Source organism: Netta rufina (genome assembly GCF_964035555.1).
Source record: "Netta rufina genome assembly, chromosome: 7".
In the NCBI taxonomy this organism is placed as follows: Eukaryota; Metazoa; Chordata; class Aves; order Anseriformes; family Anatidae; genus Netta; species Netta rufina.
Genome location: NC_140130.1, coordinates 9,542,365 through 9,567,193, shown reverse-complemented (window position 1 = coordinate 9,567,193; position 24,829 = coordinate 9,542,365). Strand labels below are relative to the sequence as shown.

Sequence of the window (24,829 nt, the reverse complement as noted above, 5' to 3'; positions counted from 1 at the left end):
TGACCTTGTGTGTCTATTTTCCCCTGGTTCCTTGCTGAAGCAACAGCTCAAGAAATAAAGTGATGTAGTGATGTGTCATGCTCCTAAACAGGTACTCCTCACACCTTTCTCCTCTGCAGATGTTAAACATGAGAACTTCCATCCCAGTCCACTAATATATTAATTGTTATGAACCAACAGTATAAACTGAGTATGTTATTCAGGGACCCTAAACCAGGACAGTTAATAATTAGACAGAAATCTTAACTTGTGTTGTTTGGTAATGAGAGTACTTTGAATAATTCTCGCCTTCTGTATTCATATCAGCATCCTGTGCTATGCCCGTCACGAGGAAAGAGACGTCAGTCCCTGGCATGCTCAATATTTTAATGTCTTTCATAACCGCTACCCAAAAGTCACGTTAAATTATTAACTTGCAAATGGCTGAGCAATCTGTGCCTCCCAACTGCTGCGCTGTGGGCAGCACCGCTGCAAAGACAGAGAGCGAGTTCCTGCACCTGCAGGAAGAGCAGATGTTTGAGCTGGGAGGATGGCAGAGCAACTCTGCCCCACTTACTTGTGAGATACCACACCTGGGAAGAATAAAGATTTAATGGCTGACTAAGTGGAATGGTGTATGCTGAAAGACAAGACTAAAGGGTTAGAAAATAGGTCAGAAATGGGATAACTTCATCATCTCCAGCACAAAATCACTTTTCTGCAAGCCATGATCATACAGCCATTCAGGTTTTAAGCCTGTTGTTTATTTTGCCTCATGCTTGTTTCAGTTCCTTCCCTATAAAGGGTCACCTTAGATAAACAAACACAATGCTCAGGTCCAGTTCCTTATAAGAAAGTCACATTTGCATGTGAAACACAGCACATAAAACAGTCACATATCAACATTAACTTATATTAGCAGGATGTGCACAATTATGTAATAAAAGCAGCAGGAAGGAACAGAGGGAAGTTGCTTCTTTCAGTCTTAAGTCCAGAATCTGTGATTTCATCTCCCTGGAGGAGTGACTGCAATAGCAAGAGCAGGTTTTGTCCTTAGAAAGACCAAAATCTTTCCCTGCCTTCCCCTGTGACACTGCTGTGCCCTTGCCCTGCAGTGTCACAGCCACCAGTCAGAGAGGGCATCTCCATGTTTCTAGGTACTTCCATTACACATACAAGAGGTGCAAGCAGGAATAGAGGGCTCCAGATCTAACCTGTGATAAGGAGATACAATCCTACGGTCTTTAATAACAAGATTTTCTAAAAACAGTGAGAGACTTTACCCTCAATTTTTCAGCTGACATTGGAATGACTCCAAAACCCCTTTACAGTTAATACTCACAGGACAGCCTGAACTTTGGGATGCACATCTCATCATTCAAACCAAGACATGATCCAGCAGTCCTGCACCAGAATCCCCACCTACTTTGTCAGGGAGCATAACCCTGTTTTAATTTTATTCTTAAAAAATGACCGAGTGCATCATGCTGCAAGACAGGGAGGAAAGAAATATACTCTGCTTTATGACAGCAACCAAACCTAAAAGCAGCACCATAAAGTGAAGCAAAACCAGTTAAAAAACCTACATCAATCTTCCACAGCCTTTTAAAAATTATTACTATTAGGATGAGGTGGCAGATGTAGCTCCATATAGGAGCTCTTGGCAAATACTTTCTTGTGATATCGATTAAAAATGAACAAATAAAAAAATTAGGCTTAAGATTTAGAGATGACAACTCCCCAAAAATTCCTAAAAATATTCAATATTCTTGACCCCTCTGAAGGTCTACTTGAAAATCTTAAAATTTGGTGGGAATAGAAAAAGATCCACAGAGTTATTTTGCAAAGTCACACAAAAAATGGATGTCTAAGTTTTTTGCACCTACTGTAAGCATTCCGTTGCTAAAGCCGGGGTATTTCAGCCTTTACATTTGGGGAAAAAATGCAGATATTAGAGTAAGTAGGTCTGTGATATTTTCTGGCACAGTAACAGGAGCCTGTTACACCACTCAATATTTTCTTTCCTTTCTTTTCTCTTCCTTTCCTTTAGAGCTAACATCCTTTTCCTGTGCCTGAGGGAGAAGGCAAGTTGATAAAAGCTGAGTTCCTGTTCACAGATAAGTTTAGAAGGCAGCCAAACTCAGAAGTTCCTTGAATAAGTTATATTCCTACCACCTTTTTTTTTTTTTTTTTTTTTCTCCTTTCCTCTGTCAGAGGCATTTGAGCCCCACACAGGAACCAGGCTCACATTGTTCGATGGCCACAGACATTTCCACAGTAGCTGGGAGGGTCGAAAGCTTTTTCCGCTCTTTGTTACAAATCTTTTTTTTTTCCTTCCTTCTTCCAACTTTTCAGTTAAAGAATATTGCCAGGGCATTCCAGAACTAATTCAGGCTGCGCTTCAGAGACAAGAACAAGAGACAGGTGTAACCAGGTAGGAAAAAAGCCCACGATGCTTGTGAAGCTTTTGCTCATCTATCATGCAGTAGGACTGGCAAAGCTGGCCAGGCACTCCGACCATCATGGGCATCACGAGGGACCCATGCACAGCTCAAAGCCACCAAATTACGAGACCTCTGCGTACTCTCAGAGGACTCCTCTCTCACGTGAGGAAGCAGGTTACTGGGAGGCAGACAGGCGCAGGGAGGATGCACGAGACTACCCTTCAAGCATCATCTCCTCACATCAAGAAGAAAGAGAGGATTTTGAAGCTGCAAGCTCACAGTCCCAAAATGGGTAAGTACCCAAATATGCATGTTATACACGTAACGATAGTGGAACCGTGTTCAATAAAGATATCCTGCTGATGAAAGACATTTTTTGGTTAAAGTTTTTCTTTAGAACACACTAGATTTTAGGGAACTATCTATATCCAAACAGGAGGGGTTTAAATGTTTTATCTACAGGAAGATACAATTTAATTGCTCGTGGAGGATGAAACCATAGATGGGACTGACTCTTTCTCCTAGTCCAAGACAGCTGAATGGACTGAGGTGCGTGGACACACCTGGCACAGCAAAGCCATGGGGTCAGGGCTTTGCAGCTTTCTTGTAACAAGACGAAAACAAATAAACAAACAAGCAAACAAAAAAACACAACAAAAACCCACCACTGTTTCTGGCAAAGCAGAACTAGACAAACTTCATTTACTGCCTTTTTCTCTTTGCACCCCATTATGGATTTTTGCTGACTGTGGCAACTTTTGCCTAGCACCAGAACATACCAGCTGCAGACTTGGGCCTTGGGAAAGAGAAAGGTGGGAAAGAGAATGGCAGGATGTTAGCTAAGTAAAAATAGTGAGGAATAAATATAAAAGGAATAACAAATAAGCATGAAAATGACTACAGATTCAAGCATTCCTCCTCCTGAAAAACAAACAAACACCATATTTTAACAATAGTGAAATGCTTCTCACTGTCATCATGGTCATCTTTAGCAGAAGCACAGCCAGTCTGAGTAGAAAAAGAATGCACTGCACTAGAAAGATTTCCAAACGCTGCCATTTTTGAGTTTTACAGAGCATGTAAGTAGGTCTCTGAATGTTTAAAATAGATGAAAACCAAGCAGGACAGTGTATGAATCTTTTATAGCACTGATGGAAGGCTACTGCAGAGCCTTGTTTGGGAGAGCTGAAAGAGCAGCACAGCGAGTGCTGTTCACAGCTCACTGCTTCACGGTGCTCCGATATTTTTCTTCAAATGCTCTTGAGGCAAGGAAAAAAGGGAGCTGGTAAGAGACTATAAAACCTTGTTCATGGCATGTTTCCCTTTTGTGAAAATGAAAGAAAGTATGCAGTCATGTTTCTAAATCATATCTACATGTAAAATTAAGGCCTCTGTTCTGCATGGTGTTTCCCTTCATAGTACATCCTCCCACAAATCTGTAGCTCAAACTGTTAAGTCATTTTCCAAATCCTGCAAGTATTGACTTGCAGTTTTCTGATGGATAGCGTTCAATAACGATACATACTGTTAACTCACTAACTCCTGACTAATGCTCTGTCAGAGCAAGGAAAGCAAAGCAGAACCAGCGCCCTGGCCCTCCGTGCATGCTGTGCTGCAAGGTGGCAGTCATTTGATTACTGGTTGAAGCGCTGAGGGCATTCTAAAAACTAGAAATATTACAAAAACTCAAAGGTGTAAAAAAGGTGTACACATAGGTCAGCAAGACACTGTAATATAATATGCTAATAGGGATTTCTTCCTTTGCTATGTAACTTTGTTGAGCAGCAACTTGTGTAATGCTGTTCAGCACAAGCTATTACTCATCCTAATTTCCTCCCAAGAAGAGAAATACTTCCTCCTTTAATGGAGATAGTTGCGTAATGAGTCAAATCACAATGTTCCCTCAATTATAAAGTAACGTTGATGACTACAGGCAATCAAAATCTAATCTGGCAGTAACTCTAAGGTATTTGTTCTTTTGCTGAAGAAATCACATATATAGTGCACAAGTAAAGAAATGCAAGACTTTGAGAGGAACTGTGGCCAAAACTGAGCGGAAAGAGTGGCGATAATAAGGGATGGCACTGCTCTACCTGTACCTGCGCTCCAAATTCTTCAAGTCACTGCAAATGGCTGAAACAATGTACCTTCAGGCTCCTGAAGCCCTTAAGTCCGTATCAGGTAGTTGTGGCTGGAGCAGCCTGCTGTGCATACACAAGAAGTTATCATGAGTTTGGTATTTCCTCCCTGCAAATGTGACACGTGTCCTGGAAAAACCATTGAGAAGCCAGAGAGAACTAGGAAAAAAGCACCAGGAGTTAATGAGGAACTAAGAGACACAGGGAGACAAACACACTCCATAGAACAGGCTGGGGTGGGGAAACAAACCAACAGGCTATGGCTATATAACTTTGCCTGTGACTTCTAGTCTTTCTCACAAAAATGGTATTTTTTGCCCAAACTCTTGCTGTTTCCCCAGTGTATCAAAAATAGTGGTTGTTACAAAATATCTTTACATCTTTTTAAAATAAATGTTAGAGTATGATTTTTCTTATTGTGGCTATTTGAATAATTGGAGATCATAATGACTAATGTGTCCACAGTAATTAGAGAGAATACCCTGTTTTCTGTTTCAGCATGTAACGTGAAATGACTTATTAAATCTCATTCAAATGCTTGGATATGTGACTTCACTAATGAATTCTTCTCAGAATAACAATAATAAGGGCTTTAAAATCAGAAAATTGGTTAGAAGTCACTGGCCTCAGGTGACTTTTAATGAGAAAGGTGTGAACAATAATCTTTTTGTTTTGCCTGTTCCTTAGAGGAAGAACTAGGCAAGAGTTTAGTATCTTAGCTGTTGCTTGTATCTGAGTGCACCAGAGAAGCTTTGCATGTTCAAAGTGGGCAAGTATTTGTACGTGTTATTTACAAAATCAAAACCAGTTTTCCTCAGGAAACCATCTTTTTCTTTTTTTTTTTTCTCTCATTTTTCCCCTCAGCTGTGCCTCATATGATCTGATCAGTTTGACATTACTTACTTCCTCATGGAAGAGGTAAATGGATCCATGTGTACACACACTTCCATCAGAATTAAAAAGGGAAGTGAAAGCACAAGTATATGGGGAGATATGGAGCATATTAGCATCTGTTTTAGCTATGGAAGATGAAGAGTAAGAACAATAAAACCAAGTTCTGGATTTCATAAATACTCAATGCATAATACCCATAATACATGTGCACTCCTCATCTCCCATGTGAAACAGATGCTTAATGCTGAACTTCATAGGAATGCTCTGTCGTCTCCAGTGACTTTCCTATGTGTGGGTATGGACAGCTAAACTGAGCCTTGAAAACATTCTGGGGACATGTGGATGTTTTAAAAGTGATCCAGAAAACATGAAATAAGAGCTTACAAGTTTGCCTCACTTCATCACCTACTTTAATACTTACCACTAGGTGTAACCAGTTCAACTACTGTCTGATCAAGTCATATTGAAAGGCATAATACATCAAGGAGATAATACATCACAGTTGTTATCCTGAAAATTGCTATGTAAACGACACCTGATAGCTTGTGAAATCTCATCATAAACTGACAAGCCACCTTGGAGATTTTTGTCTCTTCAGAACCACTTCCATCAGATAGCTGATGACAGGTAGCCAGAGCCTGAGCTGATGAATGTGATGAACCAGCCTTTGAAACAAAAAGGTCCCTGGCCAAGGGAAGAACACAACATTTTATCTGTACCCTTGCCATCAACCCACCTCTATTTGTCTAAGATCCATGGAAGGACCTATACTGTAATTACATTCAGAAGGGTTTCTTTCCCCTTCCTCCAAACAGGTTGTTTCTTGAACCAAACAATGCAGCACAGCTCCAATACCAAACCACTGTAGTGGAAGGCTCTTATATTTTCTCAGCATTGAGAAGAATTACAGCTGGCTGGCTTTAATCCAATCCATGTGCCTGCAGCCCCAAGAACAGTCAGGTTGACAACTCGGATTTCATGCACTTAGTGTTCATATTTCATTTAAAAACATAAATGAAGCATCTAAAAGGTGCAATTCCATCACATGCTAGCTTGGACAGCACAGCCTCAAGTCCTCTGTGTCCTCAGGTGGCCTGATCTGTCTGTCAAGTAACACTGTAAATGAGACCACTTAAGTGTTCCAGGTTAAAAATAAACTTAGGAAAAAGCAGAAGCTTTTTTTAACCTTCCCCCTCAGTAACCACGCTGACAGAGTTGGTCCCAGATGGATGGCTCACGCAGTAAGGAAGAAATGGACTGTGGTGATGAGATGGGAATGAGCAGAGGAACTAAAGCTGGATTCCCTGTCTGTAACCGAGTCTCTCAGAAGTTCTTCTCTCTTTCCTCAAGTGGAGTCACTGTGAAGTAGCCCCTGCCCAGATTTACTGTATCTCCAAGTTGGGCAGGTCGTTTAGTTCTCCTTTCCTTTTATTTCACAAACACATGCTCAGTCTCCCATCTATTGCAATTTTTCTTACAATTAAAATATTTACCAAAAAAAAAAAGAATCCCTAATTATAAATAGAAAAGGCAGAAATCTGCAGAATAAGTAAATCCTTGACTGTATTAACATATGTCAAGGTTTGTATATGCAGTTCTGTCAAGTCACCCTTTGATTAGAGTGCGGCTTCCTGATGTCAGGCAGGAGCATTGTTATCTCAGTGAAACACACGCCTCTCCCTTCAGCTCTGCTCTGAGACAGCCACAAAGCAGGCGTCTTCTTGTGATTAGCCAGGGTGTCAAAATATGGAACAACTATCCTCTGAAGTGTAAAGAAGCAGAGAAAACCAAAATCTCTCTTATTCTAGAGAAAGTCTAGAATGCTCATCCTTAATAGCTTGTTTTCTTTGTCTGCTTTTACAGGAAAACATGCATTAATTTAATTAAGACCAGTTTAATACTGACTCATCTATTTCTTCCAAATTAGACAGGGGCTTTCTTAGGAAGCTGATGGGATACTGAAATTTCCCACCAAAGTGGAATAAAACATATGCTTAAAATAAAACAGGCCTTGGAAGAAATGCAGCTAAATGTGATCCTCAGCCCCTGACATCCTGCACACGAGTTGAATGGCCATTGAGTGCTCAACAATAGCTTGTGCAGTGCCAAGTTCGTTAACAGGAGCAATGGATTTCCTATCAAAATTAGGCACTTGGCTTCTTTCAGGACTTTTGGAAATTCTCTGATAAAGCTTCTGCCTCAGACCGTGACTGCTGGCCAAGAACACCGCTTGCTATTTGACTCCAGCTCTCCTGAGCAGCACGTGGAGTGGCTCCCCACTAGTGTACTTGATGCGAATGACCAGTTCCTGACGAAACACTGCTTCATTGCATGTGATACAGTAGTTACCAGACCCTTGGTGTCCAAAGGATTGTCTTACTTCCTTTGTTACACAGCTCATTAGTGCAAGCTTCAAGCAATTCAGCAGACAGAAAGGGGTCTCCTGTTAGTACAGTGACAGACTCCCCATCAGCACTGCCAGCAGGTGGATCCCATGCTGTCCTGCTTCTGGGGCCAATATCCCTGAAACAAGTCGGCAGTGGCCAGCCCTGAACAAACTGAAGCTTTTGCCAAGGCCAGCCAAAAGACGACCAGGACAAACCTTGGTGCACACTGTCCTCACCCTGAGTGCACGCAGTTTGGCAAGCTTGCCTTCCTCTGCATTTTGACTCCCTGCCACCAGCACAGCCATGCTGGGAAGTGGCCACTGGCTGTGACACTAGCTCAAGGCAAAGTCTGACAAAGAAGTGAGAGTGCTATATTAGCAGTGAACTTTCATCTGCAGAAATCAAAAGATGAAATCCAAGTGTAGGCTGCCCTCAGAGCGGGCCACAGAACTTGTATTGTTGCAAGGATAATATACATGAGGTAATGGCTGCGGACATTTTGTGAAGAGAGAAAAGCCTCCTGCATTTATTTTTCTGAAGTAGCTTGTACAGCAGTTGGGCTTGCCTCAAAAGCAGTTGCAGCCAAGTCTGCTTTCTCTTGAACACCTGCTTACAGCAAGGCTCCAAGCTGAGGACAGGATTTACTCAGAAAGCCTTAATTGCACTAAGTTTTTAGGACATTCTGCAAGCCAACTGACAACTAACAACATACTAACAGGCACTACTGCTGGAATAAAAGTGTCATTTAACCAGCTTTGGGCACTGGAAGACTTGCAGCACTGCAGGGAAATGCAAATACTTGACACTACCACTGCCACTCTTTCAGCCTAGCTTTAGGTAAACTGCTAATAAGTCAGTCTACCTTAATTAACCCTAAAGGAAAACTGGAGTAGTCCATGGGATGAGGTACAGGAAAATCCCAGATTCCTGCCCAAGAGGGAGCTCTACCCATTAGCAAGGAAAGACAGAGACGCAGGAGATGTAGTAGTTTCTGCTGCCTGACTGTAATACACGCTGCTGGCTGCTCAGAGCAGAATTCACTGATGTGCTGACAAGTAAGCAGTAATCACATGCCAGCTGCTAATTAAAAGCAGGGCCACACCTTGTTCCCTCTGAGAGCCAGTACCTTTTTCAAGTACTTAATCCCTTTGGCATTCCACAATGAATAAAGATACGTCCTCCTCAAACTGACGCACATGGCCCTGGCTTACACTAAATTAAATGTAATGCTCGATCTCTGTTTTATGGAATGCTTTTTCTTGGTGAGAATTTTGCACTGCAAGGAAAACAGCACACAAGTTGTTCTGCAGCTAAAACCTCAATCTTTTTTTCCACTTCAATTGATAAATGTCAGAAGTTCATATAACTTAGTGGAAAATCACTAGAAATTTGAGCAGAGCAGTCCTCTATTGTCATCTAGTAGCACATTTTAGCAGCAATAATTGCATATCTTTGCACTGCACAGCAAACGAAAGTGCCAGGGGCCTGAAAAGTTTTGCACTCTGTCAGTGATAGACACAAATGGCTGGGCAGGAGTTTTCAAAGTAATTACAGAAACTGGCTTCCTTGAGATAGAAACATGAGGAAACTGACGTGAAGGACAACTCAATTGTACGAGTACAGACAAAGGAATAATAAAACTTATGGAAAAACAATGTCCTGAAGCTTTTGAGGCAAAAATTCCACTGACTTAGCAAGTGTCTACAGCAACACATTACAGTGCCAATCAGGAGAACAAGAAAAATAAACGTGTAAGTACATAACTGAGCTAGGAGGACATTATTCACATCCACCATCACGCTGCTATTGGCACTGTAGTGCTGTATGAAAAAAGAGCCAACCTTACATTAATTTTAGCATGATGTTACTGATAGCAGACTAGGCACCTTGCTTTATCTCCTACCTTTTGAAGAGTTGTTCCATTTGCTATAATAGCAGGATGTCTGACCAAATCCTAAAAGCAGAGACAGAACTGCCCGTATTTTGCTATGTTTCAGTAGAAGCAGGGATAGGATGCCATATAAGAAAAAAAACAATAATTCTAAGTTCAATTTTTAGTTTTAAGACTTCAAAGGTTAAAATAAAAGGAGCTTAAACTAACCTAAATCTGCTGAATCTTATTTAAATATAGGTTGTCTTGTAGCCAAATTTATTTAACCTCACAGAAAACAATACACTTCACTCAAAATAAAGCAGAAATAGATGCATGTTAAGACTCTATTCAATACGGAGATTAGAAGAAAGACTAAAAAAACAAACAAACAAACAAACACCTAGTCTAGTAAAGAAAACTATTCAGATGCTTTTTTCTGGGTTTAAAAGAAGATCAATTTACTTGGATTGTAAAACAGGAAAAGCAACTGAACAAATGTGTAGCCCTGGTTTGCTAGGGTTCACTAAGGCGTTGCTCCAACTTGCAGTTCTGTTATAAACTTTACCAATCCCTACCCTGGGGAGAAAGCTCTTCTGCTCTCCTCACCCAGCAGCTTCATTCTACTCCCCTCTCCTTGGTAGCAGAGGCTTAAATCAAAAGGAAACCCTATTAAAGGGAACAAAAGCAGAGGGTGTTAAGTTGGTTATATATATTCAGCGAGTGAAGCTACACAATCACAAAGATGAAAAAATGCAGGAGCAGAACACAAAGCTTCTGTGTCCCAGAAACAAGCTGAATAAAGAAACTCCTATGTGTGAAAGGGCAGTTCTTTGAGACTTCATAGCCCACTGGTGTCAGCAGCAGAATTCCCGCTCGCCTCACTGAACTTTAAATCAAGCCTTTTCAAGTCTTTAAATTGTTCCACTAACAATAAAGAATGACACATTTCCCTCAAGTTTAATAGAGTCAAGAAGTATTTTTAGTAGTAGATAGCGAAGTTCCCTTAAAGGAAGCATTTGACAAGATGTGCAAAAAATACTGCAATAGAAATTTCACCTTTTGGCACACATATCTATATTGCAGCTTATTACAGATGGGAAAAATATGCTTTATGTACTTGATGGAAGAATAAATGTTTGTAAACTTCAAACTCAAAACCACCAGAACTTTTTGTGGTTAAAACCCAAACTTGATATTATACAGCTACTCAGCTCCATGAGTAAGCTTTTAATATTAGGAAAAGGAGAACTAGTGAGAAGGTAAAAAACAGAAATAAACATGACCATCATTAAAAACAGTTTTTACTGAAAGTCTGTCAAGTTCTCTGTTGTTCATACTAGTCCTGCATAATGCATAAGTGTCCAAAACAAGCATCAGTTTGCGATCAAACATTGATTCAACTCCTGATAGCTCACAACGCCTTTCTGTTGGTGGGAAACTAGAAGTACACACACAAGACGCATGCAGCACATCAGTGGGCTTAGAAGAGAATCCTAATATTTTCTACTAAGTTTAGATGTGCAACATAGCAAAACACTCATTCTCGGTCACACGCGTGCTCATGCATATAAACATTTGGTTTAGATTTGTACGGCTTACATGACTCAAAGGACTTGTTTGGGAGCTGCGTATGGTGGGAAAAGCAAATCAGCACAGATTATGATTCATGGGGCGTGCATTGTTTTCATCGAGGAAAAGCAAAACATGAAAGCAAAAGAATCCTATCTGAAAAGGAGGTTTTCACATTGAATGCAGGTCCTGCCGGGATCTGGCAGGTATACCACCAGGCAGGTCCGAGGTACTGCACCTCGTACCAGTGCCAGCTTGGTCTAACAGCATGGCCAGGTCAAGTTATTTCCCCAGAGAAAAAAGGGCAGAGGGGATTTGAGCTGGAAAAGTCACTCCCAGCGATGGCTTGCCAGGCACGTGACAGAGGACTGCATAAATACAAGCACAAATCAGGTCTCTGTTTCTGGGTTATTAACTGTATGCTGCCACTGAAAAGCAATGCAGCCTTCTAAAACCTGGTGGACTTGCACACACCTTGGAGCCAAGTGACAGCCAAAGCATGTACATTGGCCTCCTGACATTAACTGTGCTGCCTGGTCACACAGGCAGAGCACTGGATTATTCAAGAGTAATAATTTAACAAAAGCTTGAGGATTTGACCTCTGGTTCAGTCCTAGGGAGCAGAAGTACCTAGGGGCAGAGCTCCCACAGAAAATAGACACAAAAACTCATCCAGCCATTCACTTAAAACTACAGCTCACCAAAACAGCTCTTTCGGCTTGGAATCAGAAGAAAAGCTACAGCACATCGCTTCCATGCTCAGCTTTCACACCTGCCTCTCAGAAAGGAACAGTTTTGTCTGCAGGGTGCTCACTGATGTCTCAGTCACACTGCCCCCTGAGGAGCTAGGGAGCAGAGAAAGCCTGGGAGAAAAATGTGCCCACTTTGCCCAGGCTTTCTGCTTTCCCTCTCCATGCTTCCAGCTTCCTCCCCTTCTCCAGGCTGCCCTGCTTCTCCCTCCGCTGCTGTGGCCACAGCTTCTGCTTTCGTGTTCGACCTGGTTCCCCATTGTTTCTGCAACTCATTTAGAGAGGCAAACTTTTTCCATATATGCTGATTATCAGAGATTTGGTTCCTGTGTTCCCATTTAAAAATATACTGCCTAAAGTTCAGTTGTTGTTTATGAGGCACAGCTCTCCCCCACACAATGCTCTGCTCCGTTTTAACACAAACCCATGGAGTACAAAAACCTCCCAATCTTTCCAAATATCCCAAGGGATATGACCAGTATTATAAAAGGCCTGAATCTGCTTTTATTTTGAGAATCTAGAGATTATTTCTTATGTGAAAATAGTTTAACAGCATGCACAATGGCATATAATATGATTTGTAATTTCCCTTCAGGCTTCATCTAAGCAGATACACTGCACGTACTGACACCTGCAAGCTGTAAGTTCACAGCAATGGCTATGACTATAGGGGATGCTTGCAGGCAGGGAGAGGTAGAACAGCATACTGTTAGAGATGGCAGACAAAGGAAAAAAAATCATAATGTGAAAATAGCACCTGTTTAAACACCAGATTTAGTCCTGTGCATTCAAACTTTCCAGCAACAAATTTCTGACTATGAGATCGCTAGCGGCAGCATCAGGAAAAACAAGGTTACAAAACCCAACCAAACAAAAGAGACAACCATAATGAACAAATCTTGCCATCACTAATACACCTGTCACTTGGGCATCCAACAGCAGAGCAGCTCAGTTTTTGAGATTTCAGTGGTCTTCAACCAGGACAGCTAATTTCATGGCCGTCAGAAGGGTGGTTCTTCTGCGGGTGCCTTACCATAAGGAGTTATGAAGATCTCAGACAGCTTTTGCAGCCAATCTCATGCCAGACTTTCCTTCTGGAATATACACAGTGGAGCTGTGTGTCTCGGTTCGGACTCCCAGCAGCCCTGAGGGACTGCAGGTCCTGCTGCAGAGTGGGAGCTGTGCTGGAGGGGCTGTGTTCCTGCAGGCCACATGGGCTGTGTGAAGCCGCGGCCGCACAGCCTCAGGCAGAGGCCGAGCTGGCAGAGCTGGTGCCTCGCAGTAAGCGCATCAGCTCTCTGTGGTAACAGGCTGCCCAGCCCCACAGCAGCCTGCTTCCACCTGCCTCTATTGAGAGGCTCTGGAAAGTTAAGCTGAATTATCTTCAGCCGTGACGGCGGTATATAATTTTCACTTATTTCTCCCCACTGCTCAAGCTTACCTCTTCCTAAAGGAAGAGGATTAGCACATTTTCATCATGCTGCTGAATGTTATGCTGCGACTTCCTTATGGCCCTGTACATACAGCTCCAGAGATCCCCGTGCTCCCCTGCAGCGGCCAGGACCGCGGAGCCACACCACCAGAAACCCCTGTGGGACACCAGGCCCATGCCTGTCCTTAAGGTGGGTAGTGTGTAAAATGCAGCTGCTGGTTCAGTGACCCTCTCTCAAGATTTTATAACCAGAGATAAACAGTGAGGCAGCAGGGACTGCTGGTCTCTGTACAGCTTCTTGGTCCCAACAAAGCTGTCACGGCCCTCTTCTACGCATCGCTACCCATGGAGCGCACCAGGGCGCCTTGGTGTTTAACTGGTGAACTTCTGTAAACACGTCATCTGAAATAAGGCATTCAATATGTGTACAGACTTCCAACAATAGCTGCAATTACACATTAATCAGATGCTATTCATCGTATTTTTTTTCCATTTCCCCCTAGAGTTATTACTTCTCACACCCTGTCATTAGTGAACTTGGTTTTTAACCATCAAATTTCAACCAACAATACACTTCATCTTGACTTCTAACTCCTGAAAATAAAGATGCTCATCTGCACTCTGAAATCAACAGATATCTATACAGCTCTGTTTTGGAAAACTGACTGAGGTAGTTATTAGTGAAACTCACTTGTCCTTGACAAAAGCACAAAAGCCAAGAAAATAACCTTCATTTCCCCAATATTATTTTTCTGTAGGGCCTGGCAAGAGGTTATTTCAAAGTTAGCCTAATTAATAAAATCTGATTAGTTACTGGATCGTCTTGAAGCAGCAATGCTTCGGAAGACACCGATTATTAATGGAATTTCTGTAGGATTAAGTTTCCAGAAGCAGTCAGCCCAGACACGATGAGTCAGACACGAAGCATCTGAACTGGCAACACGCCGACCCAGGCAATTTGACATTTAAAGTGACATTAACCTGCAGGTTATCGTGGGCTGCAAATGCCTCCTGCTAAATGAAAGGCCTGGAAATGGAACTAATGCATCAAAGTTCAGACAATCAACCCTTCTGAAACAAACTCTGATAAGCATCCTGAATGAAAACAAAGGAACTGGGAGTTGAGGGAGAAGCTAGCAAGCATTTTCCACTTCTATGATGATGAGGAAAATCTCTCCAGCTGGAGGAAAAAAAAAAAAAAAAAGAAAAAAAAGGCGGTCCCTCTGCATCTCACACTGTTACAAATAGACTTTAAAAGACCTTTTTCAAATTCTTTTCCTGACTTTTTTTTTCCCCCCCCATCAGGAACTGGTGTTCCTTCACGCAGTCCCGCCTAGTAACATACATAGAAGCCTGCATGAAAGAGAAGTACATTGTCAACTCCCAGCAGCCCTGTGCGAACGGAGCTTCAGACTGCCAGAAGATCATGTAAGTACCCCATACAAAGCCACTGGAGGCAACAGAATCTTCTGTGAAGTATCTAAATGATACTTTCAAAATTATTTAATGGCATGTTTAAAAAAGAACTGAAGTACCAACCACACACACACAAGTAACTTCAAAAACAAAAAGAAAAAAAAAATAAAAACAACTGCTGCCTGTGGCCATCAGTGAGACTGTTCACAGTTAGAGACACGCAATTGCCCAAGTGCTCACTCTTCAAGACTGGCTGCCCAAAGGGCACTGGTGGAAGCCAGCAATGTCCCTGAAGGCACCATACTTGATGCATTTTTATAGTTGTAAGACATTGATTCTAAATTCACTTCTTAAATGAAGCAATATTTAATACCCATTTAATAAATATTTTCCCATTTATGTCGTTCATTGATTTGTGAAATAGAAGTGCTTTTGCTATTTGTTACTACAATTCATTTTTCTCTGAAACAAAAATAGTTTTACGATCACTTCTAGTGGCAGTTTTAACAAATTTATGTCTTTCTTGGTGCCAGTGCCATCCTGCAATGGTTGCTTAAAAACAGAGCTTTCTCTACAACTCATCAGCACATGGCAAATGTTAAAGCTCAGTCCAAGCTCAAGTGCAAAGGACTAAAACAATAAATATTCAAGTTGCATTTCTGATAGTTACAGAAATTTGCCAGCTGTAACATCTCTCTCTAAGACTCCTGTCATACTAGTGCCAATATTTTGGAAAAAGTCTCTGCTGGACAACAGCAGGGGTGTGAAGTAGACTGCTGCAGCCCTGCTAACTGAATACCATTTATATTCCGCCAGCATGTATGAATCTCCATACACCTCCTGCTGGAAGCAGCAGTCCTGAAAAGCAATCTTATGCGGGGGAAAAAAATGCTGTCAATTACTGCTTAAATGTTACTGAGCAATAATGATAGAATTTATGACAAACTTCTTAACCACTTTCTGTATTAGTCATCTAGGACACACTTGGCACCAGACTACAGTTAGTCAGTGAATTTCCATCAGCTGACAGCAGCTTGGACTCTAACGCCTGGACCCTTATTCTTTAGGTACAGGACAGCCCTGAAGCCCATCTATCAAGTCAAACAGAAGGTTTTGAAATCTTTGCAGTGGAAGTGCTGCCCTGGATTTACTGGCAAGGACTGTGAACAACGTGGTAAGGAAAGCCAGAGAGCAAGCATGAGAATTCAGACTAAATGATATTCACTGTGGCAAGAAATAGCAGTTTGCCTATTTGTTTTTCCTGTTTGAGGATTGATGCCTTATATTCTTTGGTCTGCTATGCAGTGATCTGGGGCAAGCAATAGGTATAGTTAGCTGCAAATAAGGCTAATATAGCATCAGCTACTTTTCTCTAATTTTCACGGATTGAGAGAGGTATTCATTTAGCCAGGGCAGGAGGGGGGCGGCCAGATGTACAGCTCCACCTAGGAACATCTAATTCCCTGTAGAAACTGAAGAAATTAGGTAGCAACACAAGCATATGGCCTGTCTGAAAGTTAGTTTACAGGAAAAAGTAATTTGGTAGGGAAATGGCCTTGTATCTAGTTTCAGACAAACCCTGAACTACCACAGCTCCGAACACTACATAACGATGCCTGCAGCTACTAAGTAAAAGAGAAGGGAGGACGGTGTGGTTTTAAGACTGGACTGCTTCATGAAACTAGCAAGATTTAGCAGATAATACTTCATTTGAAAGTGGAAGAATAAAAGTTGAAAAAAGGTAATTCCCCATAGTAATTAAGACAATCAAGAGTCAAACATTAAGGTGAAAATCTTTGTCCAATTCTCCTACCCAAACGGACTCCGCTGATAAAATTGGAGTTTCTGTTTACATCTCTGTGAGTTTAGCTTTTCTCTGCAGATACCTTTTCTTCATAGATTTATCTCTAAGGTGATGCATGTGCTTTCATTTGTAATGTTAGCAGGATGTTACCAAATGCAGTGCATCTTGTCCAGCCCCTCCTCTGTTACACTCACTGACCAAAACCAGCTGCTTCCGTATCTCCTCATTTATAGAGCATCACCTGCTGTAGCTGGTGCACCACCAGAACATTCAGGTAACTGGCGTAGCAAAGTGGAATCTGCAGAGCTTTTGATAGGACTCTCCAGAAAACAAGCATCTATTTGTAACAGACGCATTTCTTATCAGTAACACAGCATGAATTTAAAAAACACCCCCCCTACCACACAGCATTAGCATTTACACAGTGCTGCATGTCAGTGCAGTGCCACAGGTGAGGTTCTCCTGACATGATATTGCTTGCCCTAGGAAACCTGCAGTGCAGAAGCCTGTCTCCACATCTGTCACATTATACATGAAATTGCCCTGTCTTGCCTTGCTGAGCTGTAGTGGTTTCTGTATCTGAAATGTTTTCACAGACGTATCACATGTCAATTGCAGATCCCAATTTCATTCCAGTGCCAGGAAATGAAACTGAAGGATGGGAAGAGGAGTTCTCAAACCATAGTATGTTCTTGAACTTATTTTACTTGCCTTTCCCTTACCTCTCAGTCACTGCCCCAAAAGACACATTTTTAGCCGCTATTTTAACATGATAAGCTATAAATGCTATCTGTAGTGAAAGCATTATTTGGGAACGCTTTTACTCGATGACATTTCATTTATTGGCACTAATGAGGGCTTTTGCTATAACATTGCATGAATGCTCTTGACAAAACAGCCAAAAGTTTAAAAATTAGCTGCTGGCTGGTCAGTCATTATTGACACCTAGTGAGTGCTGGTGTGTTAAACCTTAACACTACCTACTGGTACAGTTAAACCTTTCATTAGTACGGATGTTTAACTCCTTGTTCCGCTCAGTGGATTCACAGGAAAGCACACCATGCTCAGAAGATTTACCAGAAAAAATATCTATTCAAAATGCCACTTCAGAGCAACTACCCAGTAGCTTTGAGAATATTGTTATGAAATACCACAGAACCGTACCTCAGGCACTCTGCCCTGCCAGTCTAATATTCAAGAAGGACCTTTCCTTACCCTCTGGGAAAAGGTGGGGCCCGTAGTGCTATTAAATAACTTCTAGCAACTGGGTTTAGGGTAGCATTACAGCCCTGAAAGAGAGAGTCTTCTTCAATTTATGCTCTCAGCACTGAGTGAATAAGCAAGCAGTTGCTCTAGAGGATTCAAGATTCTAAAACATTAGATTGAAAAGTCAAAGGTAACCCTGGAGGGCAAGAGGCCCTGAGGATGGCGCAGTTAGGGTATACCAGTTTCTGCATACACTTTGAATTCTACAGCTCAAATTAGCAGGTATTTATTTAGAGTAACATCAGTTAAAGGGCCACTCAGAGAGAGTCAGCTGTGACATGTAAACCCTATGCTCCTGAATCCTTGAAACACCTTTATTTTTCTTTCATCCTGTCCTTTTATTCTGGTTTGTTAAACTTTGCAATCCTTTCATTCAATTGGATTGAAAGCAGTCATTATTCCATAATATTTTTATGGCACGGGGAGGTCTTACATGAATATTTTACTGCCATGATGGCAAACGTGGCTGAAGGTCTTTTGTTAATATTTAAATACATACTAAGTTTCCATCACTGTTGGGGAAAAAAAAAAAAAAAAAAAAAAAAAAAAAAACAACTTTGCAAAGAAACTGAGTTAAGCTGCTATAAATCAATAACCCCCTAAATGTCAGAATGTCAGTGTAAATCAATAACCCCCTAAATGTCAGTGCAAGATTTCCAGAGCAAGAAGTACAGTGGTGTTCTCAGAGCTTACAGGTCTTGTAGGAATACGCGCTGTACTCCATTGCATGACACTTTCTTTTTGAATCTTGTGATTAGTGTCAACATCAGTGGATTCAACAGAACTGTTGGAAGTCATTCAAAATCAGGAGGCATTACTGGATGATCTTCAAAGTGATATTCATCAAGCAGTCAGCAACTTAGGTGATTTACAGAGAATATTTGAAAACAACGGTACAAGCATGGTGTTAGAAGTGAACCAGAGCAATGCAGGTGAGAGGTCTGACGAATTATCAGCCTGCCAGCAGGCCCTATAAAACCATGCAGATCAGAAGGAAAACCTGGAAACAAGAATACACTGATATCCCTTGGTCTGCAGGTAGCTTCCAAAGAGAGCAGAAAGTGGGTGAAATTCCAGTACAAATTAACAAACCAAATCCAAGCAAAACTTGAAATGGGAGATGAGATGAAAGGCAGATCGCTTTGTACTTTCCTGAACTTTCAGAATCTGCCTTAACCACATAATAAAGAGGTTGCTTGTACTAATTTGTTAGCTTACTATTCTGCTTCTCTGGCCGCTTCTTTCCTGCAGGGATGCAGTGTTAGGTTTGGTTTTTGTTCTTTTTTCATACTCATGCTAGATATTATGATGTGCTGAATCTCAGACTGGTGTATGTAATAAAAATAATTTGCCCCTTTATTTAAAACATTATTCCTGCTGTATATTGCAGTGAAAAAACAACAACATTTGACCTACTAATGCGAGCCACTGGCTTACAGAAACATTTTCTAATGTACAGACTATTGTCTTCACTGAACTTCAAGTCACTCAGTTTGAACCCTAAAGTTAAAAATCAAGCCTTAGTATAATGCACACGTAGTACAGATAACTCACAGAATTTTCAAGTTATTGAGTCCTGGCCTGGAATATTCAGATGCTAGGATGCTGCCTAACTTTGTGAAGTAGAAGGTACATTGTAGAAAGCATCAGAAAAAGAACAGCATGAAAAAGTCAAATAAGCACACCAAATGAGAATTATTGTGAAAATGGGCAGTTATGGCCACTAACAAAACTGTTCTCTAAGGGTTTAAAAATGCAGTATTTTTCAGACTTAAATGGGGCAGACAATATATATCTAAGTTACTGTCTGCAGACTTAAAGATACAGCATGCTTTGCACTAACTTGGATTTAAAATTAGATTATTTTTGCAACTGTAAAAACTATTGCATGTGCTCAAATTTTGGCGAGTAAGATGTCAGTTACTGTGGAAAAATAGATACTCAAGTTATCCTGGCCAGATTAAGATGCTTTCTTAAAGCAGAATTTAAATTTAATTAATTACTTTTTAATCTTTCTGTGTTAACAGATTTACAGGAAAGGCTTCTGCAGCAAGTTTTGTTTCCCCATGTGGAGAATTTTCTTAGGAAACATTTTAACCCAATGTGGGCAAGCTTCAACAGAAGCTTACAGAACCTCTCCAACATAGTGAGAAACCTGTCCCACGATGTGGAAGTCAACAAGAAAAGCATAGAAAGATTTCAAGAGAGCACTGTACCTAAGAGGGAATTCCAAGAGCTAGGAACTAAGTTTGAATCTAAAGTCCAGGAAAATGTGGTGAAAGCTGATCACATAAGAAGGGATATAGAAAATCAATTGCAAATGCAGCAGGCTAGTATTCACTATAACCTCACCATGATCAAGGCTGATACTGACACAAAGCTCAAGAAGTACCACAAGATCCAGCAATCGCATTTCTTAGTTTTGAACAACAGCTTAACAAACATGAAACACGAGCAAAATAAACTTGAAAATAAATTTGATACTTTGAAAAAAAATTTATCAGAACTCTCCTCACATCATGGTCCCAAAGATGAAACCACCCAGTTAGCCATCAGACAAATAAATGATATGCTGTCAGGGCATGGAAAACAGCTTAAAGAACTTTACATGGAGTCAGATGTGGCCTTTCAGAATATAGCAGTTTTAGAGAGATGGTTTAAGGAGTTAAAAAAAAATATCTCAAAGTATAGGCCTGAAGATCTAACAATAACTTTAATGGAGAAATCACTTCTTATAGAAGAAAACAAAGCAGCAGTGGAAAGGCAGATATCAGAGCTAAACTATACTCTCTCAAATCTTCGGGAAAACTATTCAGATCTGTTGAGGTACATGGAGGAATGTAATTGCCAGAAGATATCTTCAGACACTGATATACTCGAGGAAGATTTCAAGAATATCACTTACTCAATTGAAGGCACGCAATCAAACCTAAAGGATATGAAGCAGTTAGAATCTGTTTTCAAAGATCTCTTGAGGAATGAAATTGAAAAGCTCTCCTCAACTTTTCCATCTATCCATCAGTCCCTTAGCTTCCATCAAGAGAACAGACAGCTTCAGTCACAAGTTACATCTTTGTCAGGAGACATAGTCCTCTTGAAGAAGAAAGATGAAGAAATTCATAGACACATCAAGTATCTCAACAGTTCTTTTGGTTCTCTTTTAGAAGATGCCATGCGGCACAAAATAGCCCTGGAGGCTTTACTGGGAGAAGAGTTTATGGAATTCTTGTTTGAAGAGGATCCTACTACCCTTGTAACATCAGTGGTTCAGCTGCAAGAATCTCTCAGAGAGATCTCAGATAAACTCCAAGAACAAAATATGACCTTAGAATCTCTTGTAAAGAGATTTCATCTCTTGGAGAGAGGTCAATGGAGTACTCATGATGCTCGTGTATCTTCAAAGCATTCCAAACAGGAAACTCAGACACCCTCTGCATTGGATGACGTTAGTCAGCACAGCAATGTAGAGCATATGGAACCTAATTATGAGGCTTCCAAAGACGACTCCTTGGATAGCTCAGCATATAGTGACATCATGACTCTGAAGAATGACATCAAACATCTGAGCCTGGCAATCAAGAGGCATGAAGCGAGAAATGACATGAATATCTGCTGCAATCATACAATAACAAATGCAGTGGAGCCACTGAACTTTTCTGTGGAAGTTCTCTCAGGAGATTTAGCAACCATCAAAGAGAAGCTGGAGGAACATCTGCTGATTTTCAAAAAGCTATTTGGAAGCAATGAAGAATTAGTTGCCTCCAATATAAGCCTGGATGTTGCAAAGATTCAGTCAATGCTGACCAGAAAAGTGAGAAGGCAACAGAAAGGTCAAGACAAGCAAAGACACAAAAAGAAGCTTGAGAAGCACAGAGAAAATACACAGATAGTAAGTGGAAGAAATACAGTGCAGACAGAACTTCTGGAAAAAGGTAGGTTCTTTTGTTTTACTTGCTAGCGTGCAGGTCTAGCTTCATTTTGGGCCCTGCTACAGGTCCTGCTCCTCCCTCTCAAAGCATATGAATTGTGACCTGCCAGATATCTTATGGGATGTTGTGTTTTGACACAATTTACATCATGCCCCTCCATCTCAACACTTTGAGTGAGAACCAAGTCGATGCACTGGTGAACTTTGTTCAAAGCTGATAAAATGACACCCATTACAGCTGCTAGGGAATTGGCCTTGAATTAATTGAACTTCAGATATTTAGAACACAAATTCTGTCTTTAGGTGCTCATGTTGATGCAGTAACAGTTTTCTCTTTCAAAGCTGATAGGGAGTGCTGGGCTTCCTTGTTTTGCTTCTTGTTCCTCTGTTACTTGAGCCTGGAAGGAATGTACTCAAAGCAACAAATCCTAGCTTATCTGGACAGATGCATTAAATTCACTATAATAACTTGTGCAAGTAGAACATGGAGGATTGACCAGAGAAACTCTCTCTCAGCGCTAAGCTGTAGAGACAAGTTTTCCAGCTTGTATCTAACAGTAACTTTAATGGAGACATCACTGAGGCCTGTTTTTGCTGTGACATCTGCCTAAGTCACTACAACTAGTTGCTTCTTCAGCTACATCAATCTACATTTGTTTCCTCAGCTATTTCAGAACTTTTTTTTTAAACTGTAGTTAAGCTTCTATTGACTTTGCTTCTTTCCCAAGAATAAGATGTCTCATGTGCCAGCAAAACAGAAGTATTTTCTAAAACATGTTTATCTTTCTCCTGAGAACCCTAATTTAATGATTTTACGTGAAAAGAAGAAAGGAACATTCTTTTAATAGAAAACTAAGAGTCTACTCATGTCACAGGATCTCAATGAAAGAGGCTTTTCTTTGATTAAGGAATTTTCCTTTGTGCTTGATTGCTTCTCCAAAAAGGATAATTGCAAGAAGACATTCCACAAATTTGAAAACATACTGCAACATACAAACTACTCCTGAAAATATGTGCAGACAGATCTCCCGACCAAATTTTCAGTCCTAGAAGTTCAATTGTATGTAGCATTTCTTTACAATAAAAATAGTGTTGGGAATAAATAATTATTAAACTGTTTCCATTTAGATAACAACCAGGAGGCTGAAGCGATGGGAATGCTCCTGCCTTTTGCACCCCTGTCCTTGCAGCTGAGGAGGGCAGGCTCCTGGAGGGCTGCAGTGCAGTATTTTCTCACAGGAAGCAACGCCCCCAGTCTCAAAGCAAGCTTGGAAAGCAACCTGTTATCTTTCAGTGTAGAGTAAACCATGGCATTTCATAGCCCTGTGTGGCTCACAGGTGCATGTCTTTACAAGCTCTCTACTTCTGCTAACAGTCTCAGGCATGACTTAAAGAAGAGCTTTCATGTCCAAAAGCTTTTCAGATATTTTCAGTTCTTTTTTTCCAATGATGTGAACTGGTCTAGTTTTACCTCTTCCTGACCTCTCACTTTTTATAATGTTAATCTTATAATAGCTGCAAGAACAAGTACTACTTCTACGTTTAAAAAGAGGAAATGTGTTTTGGATCACAGACAATGTTTCTAAAAGACTAGATCTAGAATTATCAATGAAAAAAAGCTGTTTCATGGCTTGGGCTCCTGTATAGATAAAATAGTAAGTAATAGCTGGAGAGAGAATGCTCATTGCTAAAAATTCTAGTCTCTCATTGCTAAAATTCTGTTCTTCTCTCTTTTTCAGACTCATCGGTGGCATTCCATGTAGGATTCTCAGACCAGAAGGATAAAGAAAGAACTCTGAGACTTAATGAAACATACCTCAATTACGGACAGAGCTATTTCCCTGAACACGGCTACTTTAAAGCACCACACAAAGGTGTCTACTTCTTTGTCATCTCTGTGGAGTTTAGATCAGGACCGGCACTAGGACAACTCTCTTTTAGCCGTGGGTACAAAAGAACTCTCTCAAGTAGTCAAAGGAAAACACCAACTGGAAATACTATGACTACTTTTGCTATGGCAGAAATGGAGAAAGGGGAGAAAGTATGGTTTGAATTGCTGCAGGGCTCTGTGGTAAAACGGAGTCCACCCGGGACAACAATGGGTGGATTCCTACTATTTAAAACTTGAACAGTGACATTTTGTTTTACTGGTATCTTTTCCATAGATGCAATGGATCAATTCACTATTGCTTCATCTGTGATGTATTCAATCCTACTGCATGTGTTTAAACATAGCACTACTCTAGATTTGTCTTCAAGCTTCTTTTCTGGAAGTGTTTGGCTTTGATTAGTTGCTTATAAGCAGCAATGGATTTCCTTTCAAGTGATAACCTAATGGTTTGGACTCCAAACGTTATCAGGACACACATTCCCAAATCCTTCCACCATGAGAATTATACCTAATTAGAAAAAATGCTTTGTGGGACTTTCTTAATTTACATCACAACTTGTTTCTCTTTCCCCCTTTCTCACAAGCACCTAGAGTAATGCAGTCAGCTCTAGGGCCTCGAACTATGAATGTGGATCTGTTGGAATGACTCCAGAGGAGGGCAGTGAGGAGGGTCATAGAGCTGGAGAACCTCTCCTATGAAGACAAGCTGAGAGAGATGAGGATGTTCAGTCTAGAGAACAGAAGAATCCAGAGAGACCTTATAGCACCCTTCCAGTACCTAAAGAGGGCCTACAGCAAAGCTGGGGAGGGATGTTTGTCAGGGAGTGAGGTGATAAGACAAGGGGTAATGGCTTTAAACTAAAAGAGGAAAAATTTAGATTAGACATTGGAAAAAAGATTATTTATTCAGAGGGTGGTGAGGCATTGGCACAGCCTGCCCAGAGAAGCTGTAGATTCCCTATCCCTGTAACTGTTTAAGGCCAGGCTGAATGGGGCGTTGAGCAACGTCGTCTGGTGGAGGTGTCCCTGCCCATAGCAGGGGGCTGGAAGTAGATGAGC

The 24,829-nt window shown here is 41.0% G+C and overlaps 1 protein-coding gene across 1 annotated transcript; it reads left to right on the top strand.

Annotated features, from left to right (window-relative positions):
- Positions 1-2,431: 2,431 nt before the first annotated feature.
- MMRN2 (multimerin 2) lies at positions 2,432-24,109 on the top strand (the record flags this gene model as incomplete). Its single annotated transcript, XM_084289991.1, has 7 exons — positions 2,432-2,715; positions 14,771-14,893; positions 15,949-16,055; positions 17,304-17,369; positions 18,710-18,883; positions 19,979-21,883; positions 23,619-24,109. 7 exons carry the CDS (start codon positions 2,432-2,434, stop codon positions 24,005-24,007), a joined length of 3,048 nt encoding a protein of 1,015 aa, XP_084146117.1. The 3' UTR covers positions 24,008-24,109.
- Between the last annotated feature and the right edge of the window lie 720 nt (positions 24,110-24,829).